This window comes from Brachyistius frenatus, unplaced genomic scaffold, assembly GCF_029030835.1.
Source record: "Brachyistius frenatus isolate BFR_SWC_R1_liver_20210118 unplaced genomic scaffold, ASM2903083v1 Contig_34, whole genome shotgun sequence".
NCBI lineage: Eukaryota > Metazoa > Chordata > Actinopteri > Embiotocidae > Brachyistius > Brachyistius frenatus.
Window position 1 is genome coordinate 3,363,651 of NW_027210633.1, and position 12,222 is coordinate 3,375,872.

At 42.5% G+C, this 12,222-nt stretch overlaps 1 protein-coding gene across 2 annotated transcripts in view; it reads right to left on the bottom strand.

Annotated features, from left to right (window-relative positions):
- Nucleotides 1-627: 627 nt before the first annotated feature.
- The window catches only part of specc1 (sperm antigen with calponin homology and coiled-coil domains 1), a 70,542-nt gene continuing 58,947 nt past the window's right edge, over nt 628-12,222 (bottom strand). For both annotated transcript variants that reach the window (XM_069700727.1, XM_069700729.1), the window contains 3 exons: nt 8,041-8,157; nt 5,803-5,862; nt 628-1,792 (listed from right to left, as the gene is read on the bottom strand). In XM_069700727.1, the coding sequence (XP_069556828.1) occupies nt 1,703-1,792; nt 5,803-5,862; nt 8,041-8,157 (267 nt within the window). In that variant the 3' untranslated portion in view covers nt 628-1,702. The remainder of the gene's footprint in view (nt 1,793-5,802; nt 5,863-8,040; nt 8,158-12,222) is intronic.

Sequence of the window (12,222 nt, forward strand, 5' to 3'; positions counted from 1 at the left end):
TGAAACTGCATTCAACCCACGTGTGCACGTGCTTTCAGTTTAATGTAAAGGCCGTTTTGTGTGTACAGCAGGCCGAAATCATAAAGTCCGGGGAGGCAAAATTAAACCTCACACGACTTTACGGTGTTTGGATTTTGTTTACTTTCCGCTTCGGGCTGACTCAAACACACGAGATCAAATCAGAGTTTAGAAATGGAAACGAGCCTGAAAGAGAGAAGAAAAAAAAAAATCACATATCTCTGAAAACTGACATGATTTAGTATTATAAACTGAAAGTTTGCCGTTTATAGACTCTTTCTCTCTCTCTTTTTTAATTTTATATAAAGTCTTTCATTGATCCATTATAATACTCTTCAGATCCATTATCTTATTCTGCAAGTTTACTTCATGGGAAACTCCAGCCACAGAAATCTGTTAAAGAAGAAAAGGTGTGCAGTGAAGAGCCGGCAACTCTCACACACCCAGAAATCTTTTACAGCCCTGGGACAGCTTTAATGGGCTCAGTGGAAAAGCAATTTAACCTCCAGTGGAGCAAAACGGGAATATATTTGAAACACAGGGAGGAGCTGATGGCTTCAACACAAACTGAACATGTACGAGGAATTAAAAAAACAACAAATCGAATGATTGAAAATAAATCTTCACAATCCTTTATTAGGCAACAACCATCCCAGAGACCTCCAGATCTGACACCCGTAAATAGAAAACTGTCCACATTCTCCCTTTGCAGCATGTCTTGTAAATAAATAAATATCAATATATTTTATCCTTCCAAACAGAAGGGCCTCGGCAAACTCCTAAAATGTACACAGAGAAAGAGTCGTGCCCTCGATTCTACGAGTCGCTCTCCTTCACAATCCAACATACAGCACACATTTTGCAGAGCAGCTGCGGTACCACAGTTGTAGAGAGAAGTTCTGATTGGAGGAAGAAACAGCACAGGAGGGCACGGGACGGTGCTCCACTCACTCGGTCCTCAACGCTGGAAACAAACCAAACACACACATCTATCTGTACTCATAAAAAATATTTCTACAAAACTATTCAGGAACTCTTCAAGTGTTAAATCCTCACAGACGGCAGCTGTCTCTGTTTTTTTAAGGACAAATTAAAAGGTTTCAGTTCAACTCCAACCTGTCAGGTGGGAACAGTCTCCGCTCTGGAAAACTCCAGCTCGTTTCTGGCGAGCTCTCAGTGGGAGAACAGAGCCGTTGACTGAAAGGAGACGTCCGCTGCGAACTCAGACAGAAAGCTCACACTAAAATCATGCATAGGTAGTCGTGGATTTTGTCGTGGATTTTGGCAGAACATTTGGCACGTTAGATCGTTTCCGAGGAGCATTTGATCCGCAAACGACACTGATGATGAGCAGGTAACTTTTAGAAAAGTGTCGACAGCGAAGACAACAGCTGCTCTACTGCAGGAAGTTTAATCACAAGTGTGCCGTCCACTGCTTCGAGGCTCGAATCGTGTTTTGCTTCATCACCTGTCTGTGAATGAAACGCTCAGGTGACGGTTCTAAACACTGACGGGTTCTCCGACAGCAGTCTTTGTCCGTAGTGTCAAGTGAAAAAACAGCAGCTTTGAACTTCTCAACAGCAGAGAACTCCTCGGCCTTGGTGTCGAGCAGGAAGCAGTCTGAACATAGTGCTGACAGACGGGACAGGATCTTCATCAGTGTCCTGCTCCTCTTCCTTACCCCTCAGGTCTCAAAGTACTTGTAGATCTGGGAGACGTACTGCATGACGCTCTGCCAGTCCGGCCGGTCGGTCTTCATCAGCTCCTGGATGTCCTGCGTGGAGCAGAGAGGGAACATGTAGAGGTTAAAGTGTTGGTGTCACAGCTTGTATTAGCTTTGAGCAAACAGCACCCCCACCAGGCCAATCGGACCACAGTAAAAATGCAGCATCAAAAAGTCAGCTTCATTTATGTATTCAGAAACATCTGATTGTAAAAGTGTGTCACATACAGGGAGATTTATTAGTATGAAGTCACTCTTCATTAAAGTGTCTGTCAAACATGACAGATGAATGTCAATGATAGGGATTTTCAAAATAAAAGCACATCTTTTAGACCAGCCAGACACAGAGCAAAGATTCAACATCTGCACAAGTTCAATCATCTCCTTTCATCATCAAGTTTTCTGTAAAGAGCTCAGTCCTTGTCAGCTGCTTTGGCACAAAAACAGACAGTTATGATTCTGTGATAAACTGGCTTTTTATGCAGCCTCAGCTCATCCTGTCTGAAACAAGTAGTTTTACTCCCTGTTTCTTTAAGGACCTCGTCCCGAGAGACCAACTTCCAGAAAACCTGTCGTGTGACGTCACTCATTTTTCCACAAGTCATTACGGTGTCATTTGCTAAAGTAACTCATCAGAAATTTTGTTGGTATATCTAAAAAAACAATCAATAATTAGATATTAGGCCTAAAAAAGCAATATATAAGAAGTGGTGTATAACAAGTCAGATCCACCACTCGCTCCTCCCCAGTTTGTCCAAATATGGTCACTTATGACTCCAAAATAGCAAGATGGTGACGGCCGAAATGCCAAACTCTCGTTGGTTGCAGCTTGATGAGAGTCTATGGAAGTAGAGGCTTTTTGGAGCCCCTAGTGGCCATCAGTGGTATTGCACCAGCTTCTCTTTTCGGACCTGGCAGCCACTTCCACTTTCATACCCAGTCTGCACCCCGCTTCATCGTCTTGCTGGTGCAGAGATGCTGAAAGGCCACAATAAAACTAGAAACTAGCATCTCCTTGAATTCATCCGTACGTGTTTGAGCCGGTATCCGTTTTGGAATAGAACCGAGGACAGCATGAATGTCCACAGCAAGATTACAGCAGGACGCCTGTGCTTGGTAAATATTAGAATAATGACCTGCTTAGTGAGTGATTATAGTGTTTTGAGAAGTGTTTTAGAAAATGTGACATGAGACTCTTGTCATTTTAAGACTGTGGTCGGCTGTGTGGAGCTGCAGTCGGCCGCTCGGAGACTCTGACTCTGCTGAGTCAGACGGAGAAGCACATGACTCCACATCCAGCTGCTTCCGTTGGTTCAGATTTACGCAGAAGCTTCGGTACAGCGAGCTCCTGTGAGGTCTCAGCCCCCAACGGGATGACGATCAACTGCTTTTTGGGCTGTGTCTCAAGATTTCATTAACGTAGCACATTTAATAGGAGTCCTAAACAAAGAATGGAAGTTTGTCAGTAGAGACAGAGTGCGACAGGGTCAGTCAGGTCAGAGTAACTCATTCGTTTCACTGCATTTTAAGTCACTGACATGGGAACAAGTTTGCTGTAGCCTATCTTGTAACCACAGGAACGTAATGGAGGATTAATAAGACAATGAAATGTGGTCTCAGTGCAACATTTAAACCTAATTCACTTCACTGCTGAGGTTGTGCTTCCATATTTAGAGCCAATGAGCTGTTGGACAGATTTGTGTATTTTCAAAGTCACGTCAGAGCAGATATTTTAGTTGGACTTCTCTAATCCAGCCACGGTCCGTTTTATCACGTTCCTGGAGTCATGAAGCCGTCGTCAGAGGTGCAACACAGACATCATGCACAGACGTGGAGCCGGCTGCCAGACTGCTCAACATTATTCCAGTAAAGCACGTCCTTTTTAGAAGTGTGTCCTGGAAGGAATGCACTCGACGTGGTCAGTTTGAAACTGTTTGGTGTTCACACTCTCACTGTCGGTGATGAGTTGATATGTGTGTTTCAGAGAAAAATGTCTGAAAGCACATCAGTATTAAAGACTGTGTTTATGCGTCTGTATGCGTGTGGGGTGGGAGGTTGTTTTTAAGAATAACATCTGTAGACATCTGTAGACTAGGAAGAACATTTTAGCCCAGTATCAAGCCAAAGTGTGCAAAACACCCGTCATTTCACAATAGGATATCAGTCAGTGTCACGTTTTGTCTCGCACAGGCATGAAGAGAACACAGAAGTAGGAGGTCATGTGACAGAGGTCATGTCATAATGTACACACAGCGATAAAATCCTGTTTGGGAGGACGTCGGGGTTGTTTGGATGGAACAAAAACAGGACTTCACTCGGGAGACTTGAGTTCAAGTCCATGAGAAAGTAAAAGACAACGTGAGCAACTGAAGTAAGTTACTTAAATAACGTAACATACGTAACTTACGTAATGTATGTATTGTTAACTTTGTAAAACCTGAACCATGAAGTTTTTCTGAACCTAACCACTTGATTTTTGGTGCCTGAACCGTAATCATCTTACTTTAAGCACCCTGACGAGACCAAACGTGACGGACACGGTATCTCCTGGTGGACGGACGGGTGTACGACACTGTGGCGTGATACCGGCTTCGGCACTTTAATGACAATCACAGCTAAAATGAAGTGATTTAGTTTTTTCCCAAAATATCACCTAAAAAAAAAAAATAAAAAAAAAAATAATCACATAACCCTGTAAACATGACTTGAAATGGCCAGAATTATTATATATATTTTTTCAATCAGCTCATTGCAATGAGCGATTGGCGCCTACAGGGGGAAAAAAAGTTTTTTTTCTTTACCAAAGTTTGATCACTTTGGTCATTTCATATGAATGATAATTTCTCTGTTTGTGTTTCTGTCTGTGTTTTTCTTGGTGGTTTTTGAAGCCGATGAGGCCGAGCAGGAAAAAATGATGTCACACTTCCCTCCAGCGACCAGGATTTAGTCAAAACCTCTTAGTCAGATCGTGATGACCGTTATGACGGTGTTTTCTCATGTTGCCAGGCGGCTGTCATCAAGTCTGATCCCACCTCACACACACGCTGTCCTCATGAAGCGACAGTTATTTCATATTTTCAAAAACCTGAGGACGTGGTTTTTTTTAACCGTTTAACATCGATTGTCTTTCGGACGATTTTTAACACTGAACTGTAAATCTGAAACTCTGTCCTGCTAGCGACGTGGTCCGTCCACCACTTCAGTCCAGACTGAAATATCTGAACAAGTTTTGGACGGATTGTCTTGTAATTTGATTGAAACATTTTTAGACCCTTCAGGGAGAAACTGCAGTAACTTGAATGATTCCTTCATTTTTCAGTTCAGGACCAATACTTCTGTTTTTAACAAAATACCTGCAGAACTAATGAGCTTCTCATCAGTCTCAGCTCATCGTTGCGTTTAGTGCGACATGCAACATTTGCTGATTTGGGTTCCTCTCCACATGAGTCTCTACATTTTCCTCTCAGAACATGTCTGTATACTAAATTAACTAAGTGTTTTTAGGCTCAGGCTTCACGTTTTAGATACAGAAATACAATAAGAAAGATGTAGGAATAAGTCGTATTCCTTTCAGGTGTGGACAGTTTACTCTTGATTTGTTACCGTGAGCTTGTTGAGCTACTTCACTGGAAATAATGACGATTGTGACTTTGTTTACGTCACGGCCGAACATGGAGGGATTTTCTCAAAAAGTCGAAACGTTTCAGTGGAACGGAGGTTTTTTACTCATCTATTTCTGAAAAGAGTTGGTTTTCAAAAAACAACGGAGCAATTGAAAGTCCATTTTAAATGTGAATAAGGTTTGAGGTTAGTTTTCTCTTGAAGCTAAGAAGAACAGACTCCACAATACATCCACAATAAAAGAGTCCGTATCGGATACGAGTGTTGAGATGCAGACCGTCAGGGATAAAAATGGATCAACACAACGGTTGAGGGGCCTCTCTGCTCTGAAGCTTCATATCCGGAAAATTTGTCAAATCGCAGTGGACTGTTTCCAATTAGCCTAATCAAAGGCTCTGTGTTATCTCAGTGTGTGTGAGATGTGTGGCAGCTGCACTCACCAGAGAGGGTTTGATGCCAATGCTCTCGGCGGCCTGGAAAGCCAGGGTCAGATTCCGGACCTGGAGAAAAAAAGGAAAACATCGGGAGTTGAGAAAACGGGAAACTGTGTACCACACATGGAGGTTCAAACAACAACAATAAGCTCACAGATACACAAATAAACCTTACAAACACCCAAGAGACAGCTTAAAATCTAATGAAGCCTCTGCTTGTTTGTGTGAGCATTTCAGTGTATTACATTCTCCCTTGTGGTTATCTGATCAGTGTAAAACCAGACTGGACTAAAACATCCCCGTGAACCGCATCCTTCTTCAACTGTGGAGATTTTCTGCAGCCACTTTTCCACAAATCAACACCTAAGAGTGAAATGCAAAATGAACCTCCGAGTGGGCGAAGTTGATCCAAACTCAAAGTGAATTGAAAATGGAGAGCGCAGGTCCGTGACTCTTGACACTCACAACTACTCCGACCTTCATGTTAACCCCCTCGAGACATCAGCACAACCGCCACGATGCATCAATTAATTATAAATTCTTAATAATTAGTTCTGAATCTGCTTTAAAGAACAAATTCCCCATCGTTCACGTACGAGTCCACTTATGATGTTGCGTTCTTAAAAACATCCATGAAGGAGGGCAGTAATGGGATTATTTGGAGGACAGATTACACTGGGAAGAGGCTGGCTGTTTGGGCCTCGGGGGAAGTCACTCAGCAAGAGTTATTAAAGCCAACACACGTCTATTGAATTATTCAGGCAGATGGGCCACGCAATGTCTCTGTCATCAACTTAATGTTACACATGCACACCGACACGACCGTGTGCACACACGCCCACACGAGTAATTTGGCACGTAGGAAGTGTCGGTCCTGGTCGGAGGTGTGTGTCTATTGTTTTAATGTTATAGCAGGCTGAAGGACCTGCAGTCCCCTGAGAGGAACTACATTGATTGCGATGTTAACGTGCATACCACCTGCATTACAGAGCTGTCATCACAGAGCTGTAGCTGCTGCTCTGCGCTCCGGATCACTTACAGTAGGACTCCACAAATGCTTCCTTCATAATTCATCTTCAGGCTGCTGTGTGGATAATATGCTGGAACCTATAAAATGTATACAACCACGTAAAGGAAGTCTGTAATGTGCCGGTTAATGGTGGAAAAAATGACTCCTGACGAAATGGTCTCAAAGCATTGCAGGCTGTTTTATTTTCCTCTTGGCACGCAAACATCAGTCAGACCTGCACTGGAGAAGCAGAACATTTTCACCTTCCACGGGTTCACATTTTCCACAAATAACCGCAATTCTGCAAGTCTAATTTGTGGTGAAGGACAACAGGAGGCTGAATACTTTGTTCGCTCTGCTCCTGAATCAGAGAGGAAATTCATGGTATAATTTTGAGAAAGAAAATCAGGAAAATGGTAAATGGTCTGCCTTTACATGGCACTTTATCACCCTCGAGCAGTATTGAGCTACTGGTTGAGTATGTGTATATTGAGTATCAATTTGTTATTGTTCACATAAAAGAAGCTTGTTCAGCTGGTTTGGTGGAGCTCAGCTATGTGAATACATGTTAGTTTTAGATCTACATCAGTATATCGGAGATTTTTATTTTGTCAAAGTAGCTCTCAGAGGAAAAAAGGTTAGAGACCCTTTCCACAGAGGTCTCAAAGCGGTTTATACCACCAGGCAAAATTAAAAAGACAAAAAGATGGAGGCAGACAAAGCAAATTCAACTCACTAAAAAACTGGCTTTTTAAGGGAAAACAATAAATATGCTCAAACCAATCTCATACAACAGAAAGGATTTTCTCAACACAGTAATTCCCTTCCTGCACTACATGGGTTACTCACAGTGGTGAGTACAACCCAGCCATGACTGAAGATTGTAAGTTAAGCAGCATTCAGATAAAGAGGTCAGAGATCATGTGTGTGAGGAGATGACCTATTTAAGGATACGAGGAAAAAGCCAGATCGCGTTAAACGTGTTGTACGTGTGTGTTATACAAATACAGTGATTTCTGATCAGTTTAGAGTGCTTAGGACGCCCCGATTACCTGCTGATGAAGCACTTTCCTACTTGTTAAGGACCAAAATACTTCAGCACTTCAATGTGTGTGTGTGTGTGTGTGTGTGTGTGTGTGTGTGTGTGTGTGTGTGTGTGTGTGTGTGTGTGTGTGTGTGTGTGTGTGTGTGTGTGTGTGTGTGTGCGTGGGTTCAGTCTTCATGTTGTTTTCTACCTTATCTTGACTGATGAGCTCCTGATAAGGGATGTGGGCGGGCAGATATGTGTGCAAGAGGGCACAGAAAGCCAGGCCGTCACTCCAGCTGCTGCTGAAGTTGGTCACATCGATATTCTGTAGATGGAGAAAAGAAAAGGAGGCAAACAAAAAAAAAAAACCTGGCATGAAGTAACAAACAATCCAAAATCCATGTCATACAATGAAAATGAGCTCAAAGTGCCCGTAATGTGTGTGGGAGAGCTAATAGTTCCTTGTAAATGAACACGCCATGAAAAAAATCCATTAAGTCAGAACCACAGGAAACAACATGAGAATTAAAAATGTAATTACATGCTGCTATGGGTTATTCAGAAACATTTTTGCCGCTTTCTGTTTCCTTCTGGGGATGTTAAGAAGATTGTCTTCCCAGATTCCCTTTAAGCCTTCGATGCCGTCTCTGATCTCTCCTCTGGGTGAAGTCCGTGCATAGCAGCACGTCCAGTTTATTGTGTTTTTGTTTGCGTGATTCGCAGAGCGCCATCACCTCATACTCTGTATGTGCAGCGTGTTCAGTCTCTGCTAAGAGGAGAGGAAAGACTTCCTCCGGGCCATTGTTTGGAGGCAACAGACCTCCAAACAATGGCCCGGATTTGGATAGATAAATATTTCCGGTGTCTCCCTGTTTCATCCCTCTCATGACCTTTGGGAGACAGCGAGGGTCTCCTGAGTCGTGGATGTGTGTCTGTGAGGCTCAGTAAGCCTCCACATGTCTCTCATACCTTTATCCTTTAACACACTGGACCTGGGAAAGTCACAGCATTGTGATCCAGGTCCATCGTGTGCAGGTAAAAAAAAAACCCAAAGAGCAGACAAGATGCAACTAAAGCTACAAAATGAAACTTCCACATCCCACGTTAAAATTCCCAGGAGTATACATGTTAGCATGCTAACAGTAGCATGATCACGGTAACAATTCCAACATGTTGATGATGAACAGAATGATTGTCTGTACATTTACCACGGACAAGCTGAGGATGATGGGAATGTCGTTAGTGTGGGCATCAGGTCATAAACCGAAGTAATGGACATATTAAAATGATGGTGGTGTGATAATGAAAGTGAAGCATCACCACAGTCAATACAAGTCTTCCTCTGGGGACCACGATTTGAGACTTTGCACACAAAAAAACGTCACCATCAACTCCATGGTGATACGAGAGGTAAAATTAGGGCCATGTAATGTTGGAGTACAACTATCACACCATAACACAAATCCTACACTCGTCCTCTTGGCATTTATTAAACAACTCAAATCTGTCCTCAACTTTCAACTTTAGAGTTTTAGTTTTTCCCCCCAAATATCCACCAATTCTTTAAAGTGGCTTCGACGTAACTCGCCTACATTCAGGATGTGGGAATCTATGAAAATGCGAATAGTCCCCGGCTCTATCTCCACCAAGCGGCAACCAACAGTGGTGTCATCCACTGGCCTTTCATGAGAAAAGTTGAATGGGAGTCTATGGAGCCTTTTTGGAGCCAACGCCTAGTGGCCCTCGGTGGTATTGCAATTAACGGCACTTCTGCATTGGCTTCACTTTTCAGACCCGGAGGCTACGTCCAGTCTCATACTGGACTTGGCCAGCCACCGCTCCGCCGCTCGCCTGTAGCTCGATGACAATGAAAGCTTCCTTCAGCAAGCTGACCAGATTGATGAGTGAAATAAACAGTCGGTGCCATAGCTGATAAAAAAAGACACCGATTGGACAGAATAACAAGGTTAAAAACTTAAACTGGAGGCCATCTTTAAGTGATTACGCCTGATCCAAACAGCCACACTCGAAGGCAGAGTGAAAAAGAAAGCTGTCGTAGAAAAGAGGGAGATAAAATATATATAAATATATATATTGGATAACAGACAGTCTCTCCTGGGATATATCTGTGGTGTTGCAATATATTACAAATTATTACACTATTGTGGACGATGTTTGCACATTGAATTCTTTAATACTTGAATGTGTGAGGTGCATCTGCAGCTGGTAGCAGAACTGTGTTTTCCAGATGAAACTAGAAGCCCTGTTATCTCAAAAAGCATAACAAGTTGTTTTTGTAGCACAGCTGCTGATCAGAATGTTTTATGGCGATTAATTACTTTATTAAATCATTTATTTTATTGTATTCATGTTTTAAAATGTTATTTTCCCTCTCTATCTTTTTAACAGGTTGGATTTCATTTTTGCTCTGTATATCATTACTGTTCGAGATTTATTTCCTGTGTACAACGTCTCAAATTGTTCAACTGTTTACACTTGAGGCGTCTTGTTATTAATTTGTCCCTTTGAATTGGACCGACTCGTCCAAAAAGGTACAACACAAATACAATCTGATTGACTGAAGGCAACACTTGAAGTGTTTGGGATAAAGCACTCTATGAAATATCTTCAGGTACAACCGTGTGTCTGTACACAACATCAGCTCCACTGAGACGCTGAAGAAGAGACGTGCGGCCTTGGATTTGTTTACCGTTGCTCTGAGCCAGCGGTCTTCAGTTGTGGCCCCGAGGACTCGAGCGCTCCTGATTGTCGTTCTACAAATTCAATCAGCGACGGATCCATAAGTGTGACGCCAAGTGAATAGAATTAACTACCCGAGAGGACAGAAAAACAACACATCTCCGGGTCCTCGGGACAGAAATTTTAAATCACTCCTCTAAGAAGCCCCTAAACTCCTACGAATTGTTGACAAATGTTTTATCTGTCATCGCCTTCACTTGTCCACTCTGACATCATGGATGGATGTTATTGTAACTTCAACTTAATAATTAAAGGCTGAAAACCTGTGGAGAGGGAAGCTGTGGCGAGCTGGTTTGTTTTTGTGATGCTCTGATATAATCTGGTGGATCAGACGGTTCCTGCTCGTCACTGATATCAAAATGCATCTTTTCACTGAAAGCGATCACTGATTCGTTTACATGTAACTTTAAACCACGTAGCAGAGCAGCTCTGCGGACGTCTGTATGTTCATCCATCTGAAATGTGTCGACAAAAACCTCGTAAGGCTCCTTTCCAACACAAAATCCCCCAAATTTAACAACCGCATACAAAGCACAACACGCAGAACATGTTATACGAACAATTATTAATGCGGGCCACACATGAAATTACAAGAACTAATTTCAAAACTTCAACCTTTAAACTAAATTAAATATCTCAACAACTATCTGATGGATTTCCATGAATTCTGCTGCAGACATGTATTTTCCACATGAATTGCAGTAACTTTGGAGCCCCCTGACTTTTCGTCTGGCATCATTGTCAAGTCAACATTTCAATTTGTCCACGACTCATCACACTCCCATCAGTCGTAGAACGCTAACAAACTTAGAAACGATGCTAAACATTAGCTGCACAACATCTTTCCACGTGGGCATGTTAACACGGTGACATTAACAATTAGCTCAAAGCACGAGAATAGCCTGATTTAGCCGCCAGCATAACTGCAGACTCTGAGTTGTGTTCAATGAGCAGTTTGTAGGATTTGATGGCGTCTAGCGGTGAGGATACGGATTCACCGCTCACCCTCCTCTTCACAGAAGAGAATCTACGGTGGCTGCAGATCTCATTGACCCTCTCGAGAGTCAGTGTTTGGTTTGTCCCTGCTGGGTTACCGTAGAAACATGGCGATGCATCATGGTGGACTCCTTGCAAGACCACCTGCTTCCTGTGTAGATATGAGGGACTCAACACTGATCTGCCAATAGATCCTCCTAAATCCTACACACTGTTCACATGCAGTGAGTCCATAATTATATTCATCATCTCTCTAAATCTGAAGTTTAAATATTGCATGGCAGCATGTCAGTGGGCCAAACCAGAATTGTTGTTATACTAAGTAGCTTAATAATTGCAGCATTATAAAATGATATGCATTGTTTCTGTACTGGAGTCATCAGGTAAAGTCACAGAGCGTTTAGTCACAATGGGATCTGAAGGTGCAGCTGCTTCATCTGAATTAAACCAAACAGGATGCAAAGTCCGGAGCTCTGGCTTTGTTCACGTTCACTGTTATTTGTCACTATGAGGGAAAAAAATCACCACAGAAATCAAACATCTCTCAAACAACTCCCTTTCAGTATAAACTCTGATAACCGCTTTACTGATCAGCATGTGCTGTTAATTAACAGCAACGTTTTATTTCGCTGAA